The 24,457-nt window shown below is 39.4% G+C and overlaps 1 protein-coding gene across 1 annotated transcript in view; it reads right to left on the minus strand.

Annotated features, from left to right (window-relative positions):
• LOC124156275 (long-chain fatty acid transport protein 1) overlaps positions 1-24,457 on the minus strand; it is an 81,096-nt gene that overhangs the window by 3,842 nt on the left and 52,797 nt on the right. The window contains exons 2-7 of the mRNA XM_046530713.1: positions 8,477-8,889; positions 6,341-6,584; positions 5,524-5,725; positions 4,735-4,927; positions 4,213-4,356; positions 37-174 (exon numbers count right to left, since the gene is read on the minus strand). Coding sequence (XP_046386669.1) covers positions 37-174; positions 4,213-4,356; positions 4,735-4,927; positions 5,524-5,725; positions 6,341-6,584; positions 8,477-8,889 — 1,334 coding nt within the window. The remainder of the gene's footprint in view (positions 1-36; positions 175-4,212; positions 4,357-4,734; positions 4,928-5,523; positions 5,726-6,340; positions 6,585-8,476; positions 8,890-24,457) is intronic.

Here is a 24,457-nt window from a genome sequence, read left to right on the forward strand (position 1 = left end):
CAGAATACATTTCAATTGTCAGCATACTCAACTCACCTGAATTAAAAGCCGAGTCACCTTTGGTAAATACATCATGTATGACCTTTTTTTCTGAAGCTTTTTTGTCTGCATAACCATGAAAAGAGCTTATTGCATTTTTATTATTTATTTTAGCAACAGAGATGCCAGGTTCACCTGCAAGCAAACATAGTAACTTAATTGCAAGTTTTAAGAACACTCAAATCATCCTCTCCCACAGTAAGTATTATTATCTATGTATGTATTCTCTTTGAAGAGTAGGCTGTACTTATAGAAGGCAGAAGTTCACGTTACTTAAGAAGATGGCATGAAGAGACCTCCAAAAATTCTTTGCATTATTTCACTTGAGTACCAGACTATATGTTATTTACACCTCAGTGATGTTCGGTCAAAGATGTCAGAGCAGGAATAAAATGGACACATTTCCTTGACAATGAGATATTTATGAAGATCATTCTGAAATGTTAAATTTGAAACGTCCAAATTTCTAAGGTGTTACTGAAGGTTCTTACTCTTCTTAAAATAAACACCATTGGTTCCCACATTAAACAAAGAAGTGGATGTAAATACTACTACTAGGCAGGACTCCAAAATCTTCACCTCCTGGCTCCCATCGTCAGGGACACAATACCTCTTGCTTCCCAACACCCTCGTTCTACACTCTCAACACACCAGGATTTTTCCATTCACTCCCAACATCGACACAAAGACACATACCCAGAGGGTGGGGAGTCTAGGGGCCCCAAGCCCCCCAAAACCTTTTCCCTTACGATTACCGTATAAGCTTGTGTAAGAGGCGCACACGTGTAAGAGGCGCACCCCTATTTTGAGGATCGAAGCTGTAAAGAAAAAATTTTGCGGCATTTTTTTAAATCCTATCATGCGGTGTTGCAGATGTATGCCTGGAATTTCGACAGTAATCGAAATTTCCTCTTTCAGTACTATTTGAAAGAGGAAATTTTGATAACTGCGGCGGTGATAGCGGCATAAGAGGGAGTAGAAAGAGTTCCGATCCTCTCTTCGCATACGCCATCGCTCTACGTTGCTTGTCCTACTCACGAACAATTTTGTTTAAAAGCTCTCGCAGAAGTATTGCAATAGAATTGCAGCCGTAGAAAATTTTAAGGCAAAACACGACAGGCACATAGCATGAACCTTCCCAAGAGATTGGACAACAATCGGGGAAATCTCAGCGCCGTAGGATAATAACCACGTCGTAGATTTAAGGCCCCTTGCACACACACCGATTTTGGACGGCGGGTAAAATATCGGCCGTCCACATTCCAATAGTGAACAATGGGAGAGCATTGAGGCTTGCACACGTACCGACCACGCGCCGGCACCGGCAAAATGCCGGTTAGCTGCCGGCCATTGTCACTGTGGATCGCCGGCGCCGGCTAAAAAACATAGCAACTTATCGTTTGACCGGTAAAAATCTGGCGTGTGTGCAAGCATCGCTTCGCCGGTAAAATATCGGCCGATATTTTACCGGCTTTCCAAAATCGGTGTGCGTGCAAGGGGCCTAACGGAACTACACTCGGCCCTCCATCAGCCAATGCCTCTGCCGTTTTTTTCCTTTCCGAGACTCCACAGGAAAATAGGAAAATTTCAAGTTACAGGGGAACAATTGAAACGTGTTTCATCCCTACCCCATCTCACCAACTGACCTTTTTCGGTCTACCAGGTTCAATTTTCCGAGTTTCTGGAGGTCAAATGCTAGGTGAGTCACCTTCTGAGCTCGGAGATATCTCGATATCTTTCAGCAATCGTAAGACACGCACGAGGTTCTAAAAAGAATTTGACCGAACGCGATGTATATCTGACAGCATTTAAGTTTTTTGAGCTCTAATTGATTGACACAAAGATTTATTGCTAAAACAAGGCTACTAAAATTCAACATAGTCCAAACAGCACAATTTCCGAAGAAACAAGCGTAGCATAAGCGCATTCAAACAAGACGAGACGGACTGGAAACTTCAGGCAACGCAAACTGCGTATATCACATTGCTGTGCCTTCGCCCCTTCGCATTAAAGGCAACGACGTCACATGCAAGATCGGACGTGTTCTTCCCTTGCTCCTTCGCTCATAGCCTCGTAGCTTGAAATACGGAGGGGAGGGAGCGCGCTCCTTCCCCTCGACCTCGCCTTCAGCGCTCTTCACTTATAAGCATTTCCGATTTCTTCTATCCACCATTTAGTCCAACAATGAACACACTCGTTCGAATTTTTTAAACCGCAGGTTTAGACACCAATATAATTTTCAGTTGCAAAAATCCTCATATTAGCGTCTGAAGATGATTTTTGAAAAATCAGGTGCTCAACGTAATGGAAATTGCTCGGCAAGACAGATGTTGACTATTAACCAGGTATGTCCTTCAAAACGACGCGTTTCTATACGTTTGATAAGCGATTACACTATGCAGTATAAATGCCGCGGGATGCCCACTCGTGGCAGTAAATTTAGCGCGCGCTCCGGAGCGAATCACCCCGCGCGATCTTTTCAATGTTCACCTCTGGGGTACCGACGTGACGGCGCGATGCTTGCAAGAAATTCAAACAGGAGCATTTTAAAAATACGTCACTAAGGGATAAACTCCCCTGCCTGCCGTTTGATTTTGACCCAGGGTTTCAGATGACTGACTCACGCTGAAAACCAAGGCCACTCAGTTCCCCTTGGACTTGCGACCGGTGAAGGGTAGGGGAGGAGATAAGAAGTTTGTGTAAGAGGCGCACCCCCATTTTCGGGTGCAATGTCTGGGAAAAAAGGTGCGCCTCTTACACAAGCTTATACGGTACCCTTGATACTTATTGCGGAGGACATCACTAGCCCATTAGCACCTATACTCTAACACTACATTTTTCCAAATACATAGTCACATTTCATAATTTCTGCCAATAACCTGCAATGAATTTTATCTAAAGCATCATGCAAACGAATTAGTGACTTAATGAAATGTATGGCTTTTGATGCATATGAATTGAGAACAAAATATTAGCATAGGCAACCCACATACCACAGAAACTCCTGAGAAAATTTCTGGCTACATGTCTGTCCACACACCAATTTGGTACAAACTTTTCTCTTCATCTATCCCGGCACTCTCTATCACACTCTTCTCTGGTTAAATTTGGCACTCTTTGCCTTTCTTTCCTTCTCATTTCTCCCTTCTGCTTCTACACCCCTTTCCCATACACTGCCTTCCTGTATTGTTCACAATTTTGCTAAGGCCACGTGCTCAGCAGTATTCAATGTTCCAGAGACTTTGAGGCTATGTGCTAGGCTTAATAGATTGCTTAAGCAATTAAGAGCAGACATATTTCAGAGCAGCATGGGGAATATCATCTTTTATCCTGAATATATCTCCAGGTCTGACGGAAATGATAAAATAAGAGAGGTATTTTGCTGAATAGGAATTCATTGTTACCTGAACAAAAATGTCTTTAATAAATGCAAGGCCAAACTCAACTTAGGCAGTCAAATCACTCACATGCAAGCCTATTTTTTTCTAAATCTGAGCTTGAACTGAAGCTAAATAAAATATTTTTTCATATTGAACTACATCCTTGGTATTTATATTCTCCATGAGGTAAACATAGAAGGTTATGTAAGACCTTCCGCCACAAGCTTGTTGAAGCAGCATGTGGAATAGTATGTAGATATTATCTGTTGACTACCAAAGGACTACTATTTGAATAGTGTATGAGTGCCCCTTCATGCAAGGCCACTCAGTGGAAGCTTGGAGACTTGTGTTCGTATCCCCACTACACACCACTGTGTGGCAACTGAGACTGCAACCATTGCCATTCTTAACATAAATAATAATCCACTGCAAATGGCAACAGCATCACCGCGAGGTCTCAAGAGAAGGAACCTGGAAGTTGAAGGCTCTACTTTATGCAGCAATAGTGCCACAGAAATGAAACTCACCTTTTACTTTCCACCCTTTAATGGTTTACCATTACTTACACAAATTATCACTATCAAGGTGGCATGTGAATGAAGGTCTCCTTGAAAATGACAGAACTTGACAAAGTCACGGTCAATAAACATATAGCGTGGGATACAGGAAGTGAAGTTTCTTTTCCAACTACTATTTTTGCTTATCTTTTAAGGTGATGATATGTGACTGTAGGGGAGAAAGCATGCATTTAATACAAGACATCTTACAAGCTTAATCTTTCCCGTGAACTTACCAGGCTCACATCGTATGCAAAGTCCATCTTTCCCCCTCAGAGGTTCACCTGTTTCTTCATCAACACGGATGAGGGCCATTGGGTAGACTTTCCCCGCATATCTGGGGACAAAACCCACAGCTCCAATGGTACCATCAATGTTTACTGAAAACACAAATCAGAAATGTTTGTCACATTATTTTTCAAAGTTTTCACCCTAGTAATCAAGTTTGTCTTAAGAATTTTAATTTTTTTTTGTCAGAATGACCATATTTTTAGGAAAAATGAAATGATGAAAAATGATGATGATGTTCAACCTTTTATAAGCAAAGCAGTGATCAATGTCCACATGAAAAATACCATCATTAACAAGGCTATCTCTCTTTTTGAGTAATTTTAACTGGTCATTTGATTTTAATTTCATCACATGAGAAAATATACCAGAAACTCTGAAAGAGCAAATAAGGCTATTTTGAAAATGTGTAAAGCAATAATATGAGAAAAAATCATTCGAATACTACTGTTATAGCATGAGACACTTACTGATGTTTGAATTCCCTTCAGTTGCACCATAGAGCTCACCAATTTGTTTAATTCTAAATCGCTCCACAAATGTTTTCCATATTTGAGGCCTTAAGCCATTGCCAAACATTACTCGAACTTTATGATCACGCTCCTCTGGCATTTCTGGTACAGATAACAGATAGCGACAAATTTCTCCAATATACTGTGCCACCTAAATTGAAGCAAACAGAGAAAAGAGATCAAAAACATGTTTAACAGAGTATTATGTACCTACACAAAATTTCATTAACGCTCAAGTCAAGGCTGTAGCCAGAAAATATTTTCAGAGGTTAGAATACATTTCGGAGGAGTGTTACTGGAAACATAGCCACAGACACACTAGTATTGTATGTGCCATGTTGTGGAACATACAATATTAATGTATCTGTACACAATTCCACCAAATATCGCCATCCACCCTTGAGTTGATTGGAGGAGTGTTGATTTGGAGGGAATACACCTGAGACTGAGGCATCTCCCAAACACTTCAGGAGGGTTTGTACTCCATGTCTGCAATAGCCTTGGCTTAAGTGAGGCTATCAAACTCTTAACAGAGCTGTATACAATTTTAAGGAAAAATAAAAGTTTACATGAAGTTGAAAAATATGTGTACATTTATGTTTTGATTTAATAGCTGAAATTACCGAGGAGGACGACTGATAGGCATAAAAAAGCCATTTTCCTCAGCCAATTCCATTAATCATAATGAGGAGTTACTGGGATACCTCCAAAAAAGACCCAGCATGGAAGGAAAAAAAGATCAGTTACCGTGCATTTATAGGTGACACAATCCTTCCAAAAGTTCGATGCAGAAAATTTTTTCCTAAGTGCAACTGTATTTCCACAAATTATAGCTTGTCCAGCACCAATTATTCCTCCTGCAGTGTGATACAATGGCAGTGGATCATATACCACATCATCATCTTTGATTCCTAGCATTAGGTGTATACTAACTGTCATAAACATGAACCTATAAATAAAAAAGAATTATATATATCCTTTGTAAGGTTGGGGGAAAGCATCTAAAAAAAAGTAGGTTTACCCAGTACATATGACAATGAGAATTATAGGTATGTCTAACTTTACTCACAATTTTGAGTTGTAATGGAATTGGAAGAGAAAAGAATAAATCTATAAGAAGCCAGCGTGATAACTTTCAGAATTTTAGGTTAACCTTTCAGCTATGTTAAACATTCATATATACAGATGAGTGACCAAGATCCTTTAAAACTATGACATTGCAGTTATTACTGGTATAACAGTCAGGAATTTGGGATTTATGATGGAAATGACCCACCTTTTTGTTAACATCTTTGTTATTACTATGGATTTTCTTTCTTAAAAGAGATAATGATGGAAGCTAATACCATGAAATACCAAAACTAATTTGAATACAAAATAATTTGTGAATATTTTTATAAGGATGCAGATAATTTCATGGGATTCATGGCTGCACAGCCAATTTCATAAGTTTTAATTATCTAAATGCCATAAAGTTACTTAACGATTTATTCTTGATTTGTGAATGAAATAATAAGTGATGAATAAAAAGGGAGCTGAAGCTGAAAGGTATTTAATGAAAAACCTTAAATTTGTGATGACCGCAGCTTTGGGTAGGCCTGTTGTCCCAGATGTGTAAATGTACATGAGTTTGTCTCGAGGGCCTGTCTTCCTGATTAGTTCAATGGGCAGTTCAGAGGAAGCTTGAGGCAGTACATCTCCCAGGAAGATCACACCATGGCGAGAGAGACATTCTGGGGATTCACCATCACTCTTCCCAAGCTGGAATAGGGGTATTCCATCGATGGACTCATATACTTCTGCCACGGCTAAAAGGTAAATGTACATTTAGATTGGTGTATGTCGATAATTATAACATCGTGACTAAGGCTTGAAAAAAAATTGATTAACATTAATGCATCATAAGTAGCTTAAAAAATGGAAACCCAATTGGATCATTAAATCATATTTTTTTACCACTGAATTATGTATTAAGTACTCTATTCACTGAATTGTATATTTTGGATTTAGACCGAGTCTATATCACTATGTGTACATTGTGTTTAAGGTCCAATAAAAATATTATTATTACATAATATCTATAAATAGAAGTCGACTCATAGATACTCCTAGAACGAGGAAATTGCATATTAGAAGTGCCTTGTCATGAAAAGTTTTAGCAGAAACATCCCACGTAATAGGGGCAAAATGAAAGAAACAAATACACCAACAAAACGATTACTTTCCATTTCATTAAAGCCTAGAGGACTTAACTCATATCAAGATATTGATTTAATTTAATTTTAGTTCACCATAAATGGGCTTCTCAAGTATGCTATTACAAAATTACTGTCAAGCTACCTGAATGACAATGCAATCTGATACAATTTTTTTCTACTTCAAAGTTATGATGGATATTCTCAATGCTTTTAATTTGATGACAGGTCTTAATGATGATCTAAACCACAGTTGCCAGTTTTCTCAAGGAAAGTAATACTGTCATAATAATTCATTAAAATTATTCGTTTGTTGAAAGTGTATCTTGGTACTCCCTTGGAATCTATTGCTTCTCTGGCCTTTTGACAATAAAGAATTCCTTATAGATGTAACTGTTACTATGAAAAATGTTTTGGTACATATTTGTCTCAATTTTTTTTGAAAAGGTAAATTTTACTTATAAATAAATTGTAAAACCTGATGAGATTTAGTTTTTATGGTTCTCTTATTTGATACTATTATATGGTTCTGAGGTGTGGGCTTTCTAAAAAAAAAATTACAAAAGAAGCACATAACATTTTAAAACAAAGTTTAGAAGAATATTCGGTCTCATTAAAAAAGGAGAAACATGAAGAATAAGAAAAAACAAGAGTTAAGAGAATTGCATTGAGAACAAAATATCGTGGGAATCAAGTACTAAAAGGAAAACCAGAAGGTACAAGAGTGATAGGAAGACCGAGAATGGGCTGGAACGATGAAGTAAAGAAGGACATGAGAAAGGTGGGAGCAGTAGCGCCGACTCCATGGGGCCTGAGGGAGCCCAAGCCCCCTCAAAAATTCGTTATGGGTGTGAGGAAAAAATGTGTCAGGCTTGTCGATTTTCCCCGGAGTGTCCAGATATCGAGATTTGAGTTATCAGGGTTCTAATGTTGATCATATGACTGTCGGCATCCCTGGGTGGGAGCCAAGCTGGATATGGCAGGCGACTGTAGAATGTGGAGGTGCTTGGTTGGTGAGGCTACAGGAGTAGAGTATTACTGGTTCTTTAATTACTCATCAGTTTTAATTCAGAGCTGTAGCGAGGGGGGGTCAGGTCAGGCACAGCTCCGCCTGGGAGAATGTTTGCCCGACCTAGACAACTTGAAATACAAAGCATTTTGCAATGACATTCATTGTACTGTCGTCCCCTTGGTGCCTTTCACTAAGAGCAGACTGACGCCCATGCTGGGTTTCTCTTCTTCTTTCTATCCCCACTCATCCCTCAGCTGTCGGTCACCTACTCCAAATACCATACTTTACCATGGTAATATCCTGAAAGATAGATGTAAGGAAGCCCCCCCAAAATGAGGATTTATGTATAACACTGCTGGTCCCTAGAGCCACCCACATTCACCTCAATTAATATTAAGGGAAAGTGAAGTCGGGAAATGGTTTGGCAATAATAGCATCAGACACCCCTTCAAGGGCCCTATTGCACCCCCCAATGAAGTAGTAGGTAGCTTACCTGCAGAAAGGCTGGCCCCACAGATGAGCACCTTGCAATTGGCCGCCTGGATGGAGTGAGACAGGGGCTCCCTGCGGAGGTTGCTGTTGATGAGTGCCGTCACGAAGCCCACCTTGGCCAGGCCCAGCCAAATACACACATACTCAGGGCAGTTCTCCATGACAAGACCCACGGAATCTTCCCGCTGAAGAAGTGGCGTCCCATCCGCCTTCTTCAGGCTCATAAAGTAATTGCCCACGCGATTGCTGTATGCCTCCACTTGGGAGTAGGTCCACGAGCGTCCCTCGAAGTGGTAGGCCACCTTGGCCATCCTCTTTGGGGACACTTCCTCCGTGAAGAGGCGCGTCACTGACATGTTCCTCTTGTTCCAGTCACGAAGCTGCAGGTTGATGCGGAGGAAGCGGTAGGCCGCTCTTGATGTGGAACATGCAGGGAAATAAGGAATGAAGAAGGATTAACAGAAGATCAGTGCAACAGGAGGTTTTTGGAGTAGGTATGATAAGAGATACTCCATAAATAATATTCATCTAGATTTGATATTGGAAAAAGATCTTTTCCACCACATAAACTATTCAAATGTCGATAAAAGTCGTCAGCAATAACACAAGATCTAATGACAAAAATTAAAAGAATCTCCGTACAGTCATCCCTTTATTCTTTTCATAAGGTATTACAATCATAAGATTCCATAGAGTATACAGATTATATACTTGGGTGGGAAAAATCCATTGAAGGGTAGGTTAAGTACTTTTAAATAAGAAAACCGCAAGATATTATGTACTTATAACAAAGGAATGATAAAAAATAAGAATGGAGAATGATAGCTAGAGTGGATGCATAGTAAGCACTACCATATGTTTAAGCAGAGGGAGGTCGACAGCTTCAAGGCTTTAAGTTTTCCTCATTTCTGGGAGTGGGGCATTGTCTTAACCCTGGCAGAGGCTAACATAATGAAGGGTACAGGGCCCGCCCCTGTATGCCTTTGCCAGGATTGGTGCTATGCAACTTTCAATTTCTACCCTCTATCAGTGCATGTCGTTTCATATCCCTGGATGGGCATGCCCAGCGAAGGGCAGTAGAGGGCAGCTGCCCCCCCCCAGAAGCAAAAATTGCAAATGTCTTTAAGGAAAATAATATTTTTTCGAGCAAATAATTTTAAAAACTAATAAAGAGCTTTTATAGTTTCCTTAAAATGTTGTTTTCATTCACCTTTTCCATGCTTAAATGCTATCTACAACTTGAAAAACCATGGCTTGCCCCCCCCCCCCAGTTTTGATCCTGAGTACGCCCTTGTATCCCTGAGTTTTTTCCTGTTATCCAATCCCAAGTATACGTCCACATCATCTCACTCAGAAGAGTAATTATTGCGTTCATCCTGAAGAATCCAATATGCAGGATATTTTGTGCTTTTCTCTAATTTATGGAGAGGCTCAGTGATAACTACGAAAACATGAAATGATAGTATTTTCTGAACCCAACCTCAATCATTTAAGAGGTCATACATTTTGTCAGGCTCGACTCCACTTCAAAGGTATAATTTTTTTAACTTTAAAAAAATTTCTTTTTCACGTCAAATTGCTAAGATATTTTCGCATGATGTATTTTTCAGAAACTATACAGGTAATGCAGGTAATCTACTCAGAATTCCAGTCTGTGTGTTGAGTTGCAAGTGACGAGTTACATAAAGTAAAGGACCTAGACGTGTGCGCCGACGGGGGGCGGATTATGGTCGTTGTTTTGAGGGGTTCGGGTGAGGGTTTTTTCGGTTCATTACTTTTCTCGGCGCCTTGGTGGTATGCAATACCTCTCAGCGGTAATTCATCTGAGGTCTGATATGCATTGGCGCCGACTCCATGGGGCCTGAGGGGGCCTAAGCCCCCCCAAAATGTTGTTATTGGGGGGAAGAAAAGATGTCAGGCTTGTCAATTTTACCGGAGTGTCGAGTTATCGAGAGTCGAGTTTTCAGGATTCTAATGTTGATCATATGACTCTTCTAAAATGCTTTAAAAAATTTTAAAACTCACTATTTATCGAATTTCCTGGGGCAACACCCCCAGTATGGATCCCCCCAATATTTTTTACAAGTCGGCAGCCCTGCTGATATGAGTAGACAAGTGGATTAGTCAAGTGGACTCGTAAATTATTTTCAAACACTGCTTGTTAAGCTGATGAAATGAAAACTTTCATAGGAAAGCCACGATAAAGATTTTTTACTTTTTTTCCATTTATTACGGGGGTAACCTGACACTGACACAGAGGCGCCGACTTCATGGGGCCCGAGGGGGGCCGAGCCCCCTCAAAAATTCGATATGGGTGTGAGGAAAAAATGTGTCAGGATTGTCGATTTTCCCCGGAGTGTCCAGATATCGAGTTTCGAGTTATCAGGATTTTCATGTTGATCATATGACTCTTTTAAATTCTTAAAAAAACTTAAAACTCACAACTTATAAAATTTCCCGGGGCAAGATCCCCGGTTTGGGCCCCCCAATATTTTTTGTAAATCGGCATCCCTGCACAGACAGCCACAAAGAATGCGACGGCACTGGCGTCCGGGCGTATTTTTTCGGCGTGCGGCGCCGGCTTCCACGCCGATAGTCTTCACGGCGCGCATTGTTCACTTATGAATAAAAAATTGATTCCAAGAATTAAGAAGCGCGAAAGTAAGATTACATTTCGAGTATTCATTTTAGCGCTGAGTATATTCTTGGAGATTCACGCGCTTATTTCGAGCAGTCTCAGCGTTGGCGCCACGGCGTGGAGTAGTTTCGGCGTAGGCTTTCTTCAATTCTTGAAGAGCACCTATAGATAGTACGATGGATATCGTCGTTGGTATGAGTTAGCACTTGTTTAAGGGACTCATGAGATGAATTTTCCATGTGCGTCGAATTTCGTCAATTGTTAAGCACGATAATTTTGCAGAAAGGATATCCTTATAACTAAATATATACTATAGTAACGCAGCGATGGGATTGATCGAAAAAAGAATACCAAAAGAAAAAAACATCGTAAGTATAGTTATACTCATACCACGCAAACACGCAAAAACTTAAAAAAGAAGTATATTAATAAGTCTAACGTGATAAGATATCACACAAGGCTTTTTTTTAAGCATGAAGAAATACTTTTATCTGGGCTTGACATTGACAAAGTTTCCTAAGGGCGCGCTTCAATCTGATATGCGGCTCATTTATCTGACGGATTAATCTTGTAGAAATTTTCGCCCGCAGCTCCCTGGTCCCATTAGAAATTAGAATCCGTATCGATGATGGATTATGCAAGTAGATTAAGTATTGAAAATGAGTTAAAAACGAATGCTTTAAAGAAGGAGACGGACAATATATACACCCACTTCGACGTGTACGCAAAACAAGTAATATTGTTATGACAGTGGCGGATACAGATGTGGGGCGCGCGCCCCTCCCTCGCGGGTCCGGCCGTATTGCCAAACATTGCAGAACCACAATTGTGACTTTTTTATATCATAAGATGGATATAGTCTGAGGTTTCAGGCGAGATGGAGTGGAAACGTGACATAATGAAAATGAAAGAGCAGGAGCAATTTCCACAATTTTACATTTATTGATACGACCGGTTTCGCTTTTCAGCATCATCAGGTCTATGATTGATGTTCACCTGATGATGCTGAAAAGCGAAACCGGTCGTATCAATAAATGTAAAATTGTGGAAATTGCTCCTGCTCTTTCATTTTCATCATAAGATGGCATTGTCTTATATGTGTGTATAATTACTTTAATTAAAATTTTCTTATACTCTGCCTGCGACTTGATTATTTTTTAACACGATAAAAGTAAAGGCAACTCAATATATCTTTTGCGCCCCCCCTTGAGTATTTTCTGTATCCGCCACTGTGTTATGAAAATATACGCTTGAAGACAGTGGCGACACATGGGGCGCGCGCGCTTCCTCCCCTTTCTGGGCCGCCCGCGTTGCCGGAGATTGCCGAACCACTTTATAAGGTATAAGGTATAAGTATAAGGTGACATAATATGTACATGAGTATAATCAGATTAAATAAAAAATTCTACAATTTTGTATATGATTTGATTATTTTTTTATTACGATAAAAAAACCGGTAGCTCAGGATATCTTTTGCGCCCCCCTCAAGTTTTTCCGTATCCGCCTCTGCTTGAAGAGCATCAACAAAAACCAAGAATACAAAAGGAAAAATTAGAATGTTCCCATTCTCACTCATTGCAACAGAACTAAAACACATCTGGGAAAAAATAAGCAGTGGCCAAAGACGCAATCTTTACATGTAAGAGACCAAGGTTCAAACCCCCAGAGATTTGGAGGTTTATCCGTGGAAACCAGATATATTAATTTTCGACAAGCACTTTTCGTGGGTCAATCTCCAAAAAACGTACATTTTCTACATGCAAAATTCCAAGAAATTAATTTTTGTTTATAGGGAATCAAAATTTTGTAATTACAGTTTGTCAGTCATACAATCTTATAACGTAAGTGGCAGAGATCGTAAGTAATATTTACCCTTTCTTATTTTTACTTTTGTGCTGTCTATGGACATGATGTATAAGTCCACGGAAATAGCAGAAGAGGAATATTGTGTTTACTCACGATAAAATCTTTTTTTTTTTAATTTGTCATTGGGCATTCTGTAACTATAGTCATAGTGTAGGTATCATCATGTCCGTTACCGTCTGTCATGTTCATGGACTGCAGATTTCACGAACATGATGTCCACGGACATGACGATTTCCTCTAAATTTAGTTATAGTTGGGACTTAACAATAAGTTAAGGCACTGCCCTTACTACATTGGACTTGCATTTTATAGCTGCAAAATATATCTCAATTGTAATTAGTAAAAGATTTTACTTTTAATGATTTTTAACTGTCTACGGACATGACTGATGATCTTGACTTTCAAAAAACTGAACCAAAATTTTTCTTCCAGCGATAAAACATTCACCACAGCGAGTATAGTCTCAAACAACCCAACATAGATGACAATATCTTTCTCAACACGCTGGTTGTTCAGGGCAAATGGTTTGTTTTATTTTATGATAAATATTATGAAATAAAAGCAGCCCAAAAAGACTATTTTGGAATGTTTATATTGTTCTTACTTGTTTAATAATTTTCAGCGTAGAATTTGAGTTTTTCCCGGCGTATGCTCTGCAGGACTAGTTCTCGTATATATAAAAAACATGATAAATTTCGTTCAAGAAGCTCGTAGAGTCATCGAGGATGATTTGACGGGATAATGTGATTGCCGTTTTCGCCAAGAAAAAAATACCAAAAAGAACGTGAGCACCTGGTATTTTTACATACATATTATTTTGGAGGATATTAAAAATGCCTGCAGCAAATGCATCACTTCAGACGATGGGGTCGTCACTTACACCCGAAATTGTAACTCATCAAAGGAATTCGGTAGAATAAATGGAAATTTAAACAATAGAATACTACAATATAAACATGTTTTTTATAAAAATACTAAGTTTTTCTTGCGAACTAAAAATAACAAAATAAATTTTCTAGGAGCTTGACAATCTCCAAATAATTATAATTACATTCTTATTTATGATAAGAATAAGTTGAGTGTTATAGAGGAACACGCGCCCAACATTTTCCATTGTATATGAAGCATTTTATTTGGAGACTGTCAGGCTTATAGAAAATGTATTTTATTCCTTTAAGTGTGCGATAAAATGGTGTATTTTTATAAAAATTGTTTTCATAAAAATACACCCCAATATTATTTTTCTTTTTTAAGATTTAAATGCAATCATGTAATTTATTTTATACAGAACCAATAGATACAATGCAATTATCTAAAGTCTTTTGATAATTAAAGCAGAAATTTCATTGTGACAAACGAACTCCCTCCTTTTAATGATCGCAGCGTCGCCATCGGATTTTGAGTGCTATTTTTTGAACGAATGTCCAATATTAATTTTTAGTCCGGAATAAAAATCGAGATACTGTTCCAATCCCAATAAAAATGTTAGAATATTGCATTGCGATCTGGTAATGAGTTATCTTGAAAATTTCAGCTTGACAGCCAATCGGACAGTGGTTTTAATTTGAGTTGCAAGATTTGACCCGGACAAGACGACTAGCACACAGAGCGAGTTAAGAAAACGTTGTGAAAATAATTTTCCTCGTTCTCTCATTTTTTCAGAAGCTCAAAATAAAAATAAACGCGAGGTTGGTGCCCACTTTCGTAAGCTGGTGATGCCTTGAGAGCTACGGTTCAGTAACAAGTTCAAGGACGACCGCTCATTTAGAGAATGAGTCGGTCACAGGAGTGTGAGCAACAACGAACTACGCAAAGACGAGGAGTAGCTTAGGAGGCATCCTTTAATTACGTAAGGCGTTTAGAGGGTGGGGGGAGGGGTCAAGCCGATTATCACCCAGTCTCATCTGAGGGAGTCCTGGCAAGTATCACGTAATTTGTTTTCGCAAGAAACAGTGTGAAATTGCGATTTTATTAATCTTAAATACTAGTCTAACTAATCTTAAATAAAAATAATATTACAAATTGTTTTTTAAATAAATCCAACAACATGTAGCATAGATTAACGCATTCAAACTGAAAATACGTGCAGGATTGAATTCAACCCCCTAAAGACGATGGCGAAATAAGTTATCGAAACTTTGGGACCTGTGACCCAAAGCTACACTCGGTGGGAAACCCAAGAACTAGCCCTGCATACGCCGGGAAAAACCCAAATTCTACGCTGAAAATACGTGTTGTGAACAATATCCCATGAAATTTAGAAGGAGGGGGTCGAGCCAAATCTCAAAAAAATCTCACTAATGGGTCAGAGGGGGTTTAAAAATCGCCAAAATAGCATCACGTAATTAATGGACTCCCCCTTAGAGAAGCGACCCGCTCAGCAGGAGAGCGTGACGTCATAAAATGATCTACGAAAGGGCCAATGTCAGTATTGCGAATGTCTCGAGAAGTAAGCGACGGGTCGAGAAAAGGAAAATATGAGTCTCTTTATTACTTAAGTTCTATCGCAATCGGAAATAAAAATACGGCGAACGAGCCATTTCTAATCCGTTTTTCGAAATTACCGTTTTATTGGACCGAGAAATGCTAACTATCCCGAAGGATACATTTTTATTTGTGGAACAACTTGTAACAGCATTGCCGCGCCGCAAACTCACTCCATCCCCACAGTTCGACATGAAATGACTCCTTAAGTTCGCATATTTAACGCTGATTGGCACGGTGCCGGGGCCGATGGAAGGACGACGCTGGAGTAATTCATCATCCACCGGAGACTGAAAACCATCCATTGAGGGGTCGCGACTTCTATTAGCGATAGGAAAACGCATCTCGCCTGCAGGTTTTGACAAAAAGTCGAGGAGTATGTATCTCATTTTAATGAGTCTTAACATCTCGCATTTACCATTCGCATCTATGCTGACGTATTTCATTTCCTCTTACAAACTATGGAAGTGTTTACCATCCAATTCAAAATCCATGAAAATTTTTGAGGTCTTTAAGGAGAAATAACTGAAATTACTGTGGTTAGTCAGTACTATATTCTTTATTTTTTTGATAACAGGGTGTACTGAATAGCTGGGATGTTGAATATTCTCTGAGATTTCCAAGTTTTCAAGATATATCTTGAAAAATATATTTTTATTTTTCCACAGGATACATAATTTTTTTTTCTTTAATAAAAGGATGCTTGGCATGTTTCCTGGACGACACAACTTGAAGGTTATTTTTAAACTTACATATTTGAAGGAAAATAAACAAAAGTCAGCTTAATTTAAAACTTATAAATAGTTTTTGAGAAAATTATATAACCATTTTCTTCAGCTTTATGTCATGGCATGCTGGAGCTCAGGAGCAATGTAATATACCAACCGGATTTTTCGGCTAAAATTATTGATATTAAATAATCAACAACTTAGAAAACTTGACTTAGGAATTGACTCTTTTTCAGGGTCAACTCCAAGATTGCACATAGCCTACTAAAGATGGCTGCAGGAATATACATTGTGACAACGCAAAGACGATAGGACTTAGTAACTTGCCAAAAAAGGCATACAGTTTCCGTTGCTGTTTTATATTTTGACAACAACGAAAAGTCCAATCAATTTCAGCATTTGCCTGAAATTTCTCTGATATGTCCAGTGAAAATGAAATTCCTTGAGATTTCCCCACCCACGAAAGAGCATAAAATAATAGTTCCGAGTAACACACACAGGTCAGAGAGTTACACACAGGGATCAAGTAATTCCGTGCAATGAAAACTATAAAAGAAATAACATTTATCCTGTTGTCTTTCCAAGAAAATTATTTGATTTATTACTGGGCACAAACGACTAAAAAAATATATTTACTCTTAGTTTGAGGATACTTTCATTGGTGAATGGAATTGATTTTCCTAAAGAACTTTTATAACCACACTTCACGCATCACATCTCGCTTAGGAGAAGATTTATTTGATAATACTAGAACTGTATAAAAATTTCAACTAGACTCCAACAGACAATGCGAGAAATTTTCATCGAATACCTCTAAAAACAAGTCGGGAAATTATGATTTCTTAAAGATTTTATCCATGGGTATCATAAATTAAAGCAAGTGCGCGAAGTTACAATAAAATTTACACTTTTCATTAAAAAGTACTCCATCCCCAACAAAATGAGGAAGGGACTACAATTCGAGCGAAGGACGACTCTTCCTCGAGTGCGACGGATGGCTTAGCGGCGGACGGGGGACACTACGGTCAGTCTCGCGGTTGACATCACGTGGATGCGGTCACAATCCCAAGGAGGGGAGGGATAACACGGAGGAGGCGAGCTCGAAACGACTTCCTTGCCCTGGAACAAGTACATCTCGGAGCAGCCGGTGCGAAACACTGCGGAAAACAGATCACAACGGAACATGAAGACATCCAATAGGGTAGTTTCCTTCATCAAAGAAAACGAAAGGCATTGATTGCGATTCGTTACCCACCATTAGTGTATTCATAATACACAAATTATTTGGTTTTTGAAATACCGGTTTAGTCGAATGGCAAGGGTCAAATTTTATCCTCTTTTGAAAAAGGCCAGATTGGCGCCCATGCGATTCCACTCCACGTGACGTTACAGGGACCTAGTTTCTACACGAGAGGATAGGAGTTATACATCGTCTGAGGTTACCAATGCATGCATGAGGCACAGAGCTCAGGGAAACATCTCTTAATAATCACCTATTAAAACTGGCTAAGGTCGAAAAGTTTTCTTCGTTTGATAAGGTATTAATAAACCTTTTTTAAGCCAAGCGCTACCAGCCAGCAAGGTACTCAGATACCCGCTAGCATCCTGCGTCCTATCAGCGCTCAGAGCCTCGATCAAGGTCACCTCACAAGGCGGGAGGGGGAACCAGAAATGCGTCGCACGGACTTTTCCCGTCATTCCTACTTGCGCGTCGCGTTTTCGCGCGCTTGAAAATTTTCACTTTTCATTTAATCGCGAAAAATCGATATCGTCATTTAAAAATCTAAAAGCGTGAAATACGTACTCCAGGAGTAATCATCTTTCGATTTAGGCAATAAAAAAATAATAGGAAACCACCCTATTCGTCACGGTTGTTGTTTTAACAGATGTACTAACTCTTACATATTGATTGGATTAGTAAATACCTTTGAATTCTACCTTCACCCACTAAGTGATTCGAACAGAAGGTTACTTTTGACGAGTGAGGGTAGAGCTAACCTCGGAATCAGGAATAGGGGAGTGAAACTCATGAATTATGGATGGGAGTCAGTTTCTCAGCGACAAATTAAAAGATCAAAGGAGGGGAACCAGAATTCCTTTTATTAAATTAAAAGACCAGGACTGTAATTTCTGGAGGTTGTTTTCCAATGAAAGTTTTCGCTTGATCGCTTTGAAAATAATTGATGATTACCAAAAATTCACCCGTCATAGAAAAATCCGATCTCACACGGAATATCGCCGAGAGGCTAAGCATACCATCAAGGTGCCACGGAAAGTAACGAATCAACGACCTTAAGCCGCCCCAGTAGTTCCTTCACCTGTGCCAACTCGCACTTCGAGTAATTCCTTGGGGGCGACAGAAGGCTTGACGGCTGATGTCTTAACATTTTCACCCACACGCCTATTGTGGCGTGATATGTAGATCTAGATGAATATTTCACCCGGAGTATTTCACCCAGTTTTAACCTCCGCTCAGCTATGAAGTGTTCTTTACACGAGGCTACACAATACCCTTAAATACTGGAAAACGAAGGCAATTAAAGCTATACTCGAACGCATCCAAAACACTTTTATAATATAAAACGCATTATTATTTCTCATTAAACATCGATATTCATCATATTAATCTGATTATTGTAAGATTTCCTCTTGGACATATTCCAATCCTGAATTAATTGAGTGGATCGCCAAATGAATGCCAGAGTGGACTCGTTCATCAATATTAGTTTTCCATTCAATGGTGAAGGAGTTAGAAAAGAGTTGGAGATATTTATTCAGTTTTCCATCCTCCCACCGGCTACGCCTCGAGCTATTCGCAGCAAAAAATCAAGGCCTTAACCCTTTCGCATATAAGTTGATGACGTAAAGCACTCCGGCCGAGCAGGTAATCGCCATTTATTAATCTATTCTCGGCCGATAGCATCCTCCTCACGTGGTTGTTTGTAGTTTAGACCATTGGGAGCTATTGTTTCCCTCATTGATATAATCTCACTGAACGAGAACATGAACAAGAATTATAATGACGTCACCCACTCGATAAAAGTGGGCGTCTACTTTCCCGGTTCGCTATGTCTAATTCATATGAGAATGGATGAATAAGGAAGATTATTTTTCATTGTAAATTATCTCACCCTTCCATCTACCGAACTCTTCAAACGATTTGCGATTTCGGGTCTGAATGAACAACCCGATTACAAAAGGAAATGGAAAATACAAAAAGAAATGGAAAATACAGGTTGAAAACATCCATTACTTAATCCCTAAGGCGGCTTCGCCGAAATCAACGCAGAGAAATAGTAGGGGTCATCGGGAAGGATTGAAGGGTATTTTATACCGACCTAAAAATTCTATCGGTAAATAATTCCAATAAAGGAATCATATTGCCAAAAATACACTGACAGTAAAAAATTTTTGTGAAAAAACACCTTAAGGGTGAACCAAAAATGAACTATTATGCAGGGATGGCAAGAGAAACGAAACGAAAATGTTTCGTTTCGACTCGGAGCGAAACCAAAATACGAGGCCTGGGTTTAGTTTCGTTCCCGCACGAAATTAAAAGACCAAAGAGTTTAGTTTCGACGAGGGGCGAAACTTTACTCCCAGGGACGAAGCTAAATTAATCAAAACTCCGCTGCTCATAGTTAAGTTTCGATCCCAGAAGTTGAGTGGAGGGGGATAAGAGGGAATAGTTTTGACCAATTATGTTTGACTTACGTTTGGAGAGGTAAAATCATTGAGCTTAAAAATCGAATGGCCAGGTTGCGTTCACCGTTCTCCCGTTAGTGATAAAAATATGAGTGTCCCATGCATGTAATGGTGGTAGGCCGAACCTCTACTTCATTAAACCATACTTCGTACTCGGTGAGTGGGTCGAAACTAAACTGTCCGAAGGTGAAGCACGTGGTCCCTCCGTTGCGAAACATTAGTATCTGCGTTTCGTTTCGTCTCAGAGTTTTGGTTTGGTTTTGACCCGCAGTCGTTTTGACTCCGATTTCGTTTCGACCCTGAGTGTAGCACCCTGTGTTTAGATCCATTCCGTTACGTTTCTACGTTTCGCTCCCGGCAACGAAACTATTGAAATTTTACTGGTTTTGACTTTCGTTTAGTTACGATTCACAGTGCGACATAATCGCAGGATGGCATTGGTGTGGCATTGTCACACCAATATGTGCCATTAACTGATCTATAGATGACATATAACTGATCTTCAATCATATGATGAGATAGGGATGCTAGATGTAAATAATTTTATGAGCTCCTCAGTAAAATACTGAATTATAAGTTACAGAAACATGGATATAGCCAAATAGATTTCAAGGCTGATAAAGCAAATTCAATGGAGAGGTCATTCTTGAAGCGATATAACCATGTCTGGAGGATACTTTCTGGATTGTGTGAAGAGAGAATTGGGAACTCTCGCATGTATGCATGCGCGGATTTGTGGGCTGGGTGGGGGAGGGGCACGGGGCCAGGAAGAAAAAATAAACAATTTTTAATACGGTCCTATTATCATTATTGTCGTTTTGTTTTGTGTTACGTAGAGTGGAGATGAAGAGTGTATTTTGTATAGTAATTGTTTTTATTGTTCTTATTTCCAAATATGAGAAGACCGTTCGCCTTTAAGCCTCCCCCCCCGGAAAAAATCGTCCGAAATTGGCGAACTGTAATCAGCCAGAAGATAAGTGTAGATGGAGCTAAGCCAAGGGCGAAGATGATGAAATTTCACTATGCCCCGTCTTCCCATCAAGGTCGAGGTTAATATTGGAGGAAGAGGGGACACTGGCAAGACACGCAACGCAGGTGGGGAGCCGACTTGCCCTGTGCCGTCGAGCCGAAAAGTTAAATTGGCAGCGGGCTAAGCTTCACTGAATCTATAGTCTGTATACCGTAGGGTGGCGCAGGGGCCCGCCAGCTACCTGAGTCGGTCCCATAGTTTTTATGCCCGGTCCTTTCCTACCGCTGGGGCTCACAGCTCGCGGACCGACACAGATAACTGGCGGGCCCGTGCGCCACCCTACGGTATACAGACTATGAATGAAATGTGACAGGTTCGCTTCATAAATGCATTCAGGCCATACACCAGAGCACTAAAAGTGGCTGCGCGTAGCGGAAACAGAGGCGAATTATCCGCAAATTCCGTTTTAGTGAGAGTAACCTGCAGCTGGGTGAACTGGGATGCTAAAAGCATTGAAGTCAACTTTTTGCGGAGAGATATCGTGGAGCAACATATCGAATGATAATCAAAGATATCGAGCTGCCCACTAATTGTATTTTAACAGCTTACAACAGGTGTTTCGATTACTACACAATCATCATCAGATGCTTGTATCAGTACGCGATAATGATTGTGTAGCAATCGAAACGTGTGTTCTAACCTGTTAAAATAAAATAAGTGGGCTGTGCGATATCTTTGTTTGTCATTCTATAAGCATTGCCCCCATCTCACTTTATTACAGTTCACCATGTGAAGACAACAGCCTATTTCGAAGAGTTTTGACGGCAAAGAGGTTTTAAAGAAAACGTTTAGTGCTTTCCCGACGAATAGACTTCGCCGGCCTCGGTGGCGGGGTAACGTCTTCGCCTGCGAAACAAGAGGTCGCGGGTTCGAGTCCCGCCTGGGTAGGTTTCCCCTGCCCAGGGCATGGTTGTTCGTGTACGTTTACTCGTTAAATTTGTTGAATATGCCGATGTAAAATGGCCAATATGAGCTGAATTCGGTGGTTTGGAGATAAAAAATAAAGTCCTGGAACTGCATAACTTCCGACGTTTCGATGTCCGACTCGGCCATCGCCCTCAAGGCTATGAGTAACTCCTCCTGAGGACGATGGTCGAGTCGGACATCGAAACGTCGGCAGGTATGCAGTTCCTGACCCAGTGGTGATCCCGAGAACATTTTACGAAGTTTTTAAAGATTAAAAAAATTATTAAACAGTCATAAGTACAAATAAAAACAAAAAATATAAAGGGCGCGAGGAAGAGGTCTGGATAATAAAGCCAAACCTAAATTGAAAAATACTAGGTTCTTCAATCACAGAACAATTCATCTATCAGACTAGTCGGACAAAAAATAAGCAGTAGTAAGGAAGACATTGTTAAAATATTTCGTTGTCCAGTATTGAAGGCAAAGAGCCATATAAAGAATTTGATAAAATGTGCAAAATAAAAAATAAAGAAGAAATGAACAGGAATTTATGTAAAAGCTCGAACTGTTATAGGGCACAATTTTGAACGCCGACTGCGACGGAGAGAGGATTATAAAGATAAATGGAAATGATGTATCATCAGCTACTGATAAGAAAAGGCAAAAGTTACCTATTTGGTAATCGTTGGAAAAAAAATCGTTTAAGAATTGGGCAGGAGTATGTCTTGTTTAACATAGGAATACTACATTTTACCAAATCATCATATAAATTGTCCACTATTTCTAGTCGATATATATCTCTCCTTCCATTGCCTAATATCAGTATAAAGAATATACTGAAGCATTAACAAAAAGATGAATTATATCGAAAATGGATGGCTTTACAAAGACAGTAAAATTAGTGTTACACTCTCTTCCAGCACACATTATTTGGAGTTTTGATGCTGAAACATTTATATTATTAAAATTTTACGATGTACGTAAAGATTCTACTATTAATTATAAAAACTATGAACAATAATCGATTTGAAACTAAATTACTCATTCATAGCTGCTAAAAAAGGATAAAAGAGAACTCCTTTCTCATTTTCTTTCACATTTTTACTCCCCTGCCATCATTACTTACAATCAGAAAAAAGTTCATAATTAACATACGCATAAAACAATCCTTATTAGAAATCATATAATTTCTTAGAAACTGAATAATCAATAGATGTATTGATTGTTTCAGTGCATAGAATACAATGAACAATGACCTTTTTTCTAGTTGTAAGTAATGAAGGCGCGAAGGAAGGGTAAAGAAGAAAGTGGAATAATACCTCTTTCATATTTTTATTATCATCTACAGTGGGTGCAAAAAGTATTCGGACAGTACTTGTATCCAGCCACTATCACTATTTTGACTCCGATGCGCTTGTTCTTCGGATTCAACATGAATGTAGTATTATCATTTGCTGTTCTGGTAAAGGTTTACATATTGAAAGAAGGAAAATTTGTAGCTACTTTGCTATAAATTGAGTCCAATAGACGAATATGCAGAAATTTCGCGCGCAAAAAGTAATCGGACACACGGTGCACGTCGATTTAAACGCGTTTATAGGGGAGTCCACCGGTGTCATTGCTGTCCAGCTGTGTGCGCATATGCCTCCCCTTGACTGTGATGAGGTTAAACGCATCTTTCTGGAACAATACTGATCTCGATCCCAAGAACTTGAAAGCATCAGTAGAACATGGGGTTGGTTATGTGAAGGTGTGGGGGCATGGGCTCGTCTGCAGTGGTAATTGGCACTTTTTGAAAGGGATCATGGACCGCAAGATCTAAATCGACATACAGAAGCAAAATTTGTTAGTTAGTACTGATAAAATGGGACTGAGAAACAAATTTACATTTCAACTAGACAATGATCCAAAACTCAAGGCAAAGCATACAATGCTGTGGATCAAGAATAACACACCAAAACAGTCGAACACCCCTCCACAATCACCTGACCTCAATCCGATAGATCACCTATAAAGTATTCTGGAGATACAATGAGGTAAAGGCAAATATAAAACATGAATTACCTCAAAATTGCCTTGTTAGAATAATGGGAAAAAATACCCCATATTGTTACATCAAAATTGGTCCATTCAATGTCAAATTGCCTTCAGGCAGTCCTGAAAATCAAATGGAATGCCAGAAAATACTAATTATTGCTTAAAGTGTGCCTTTTGACTTCATTTTATGTGAAAAATTAAGGTGTCCAAATACTTTTTGTGCGACACAATTGAAGGTATTTTTCTATTTTGTTTAAAATTTCGAAAGTTTATTATTTGTTGCCAGGGCTGTCGACTTGTAAAAAAATATTGGGGGGCCATACTGTTGTCTTGCCCTGGGAAATTTTATAAATAGTGCATTTTAAAGTTTTTTTTACAGCATTTTAGAAGTCGTATGACCAACATTAGAACCCTGAAAACTCGACTCTCGATAACTCAGCACCCCGGGAAAAATCGACAAGCTGACTTCTTTTCCTCCCCACATAACGAATTTTTGAGGGGGCTCGGGCCCTCTAAGGCCCCATGGAGTCGGCGCCACTATTTGTTGCTGTTGCTGCAGTGCATGCATAAATAAAGAGCGTCTATAGT

The sequence above is a fragment of the Ischnura elegans genome, chromosome 3 (genome assembly GCF_921293095.1).
Source record: "Ischnura elegans chromosome 3, ioIscEleg1.1, whole genome shotgun sequence".
In the NCBI taxonomy this organism is placed as follows: Eukaryota; Metazoa; Arthropoda; class Insecta; order Odonata; family Coenagrionidae; genus Ischnura; species Ischnura elegans.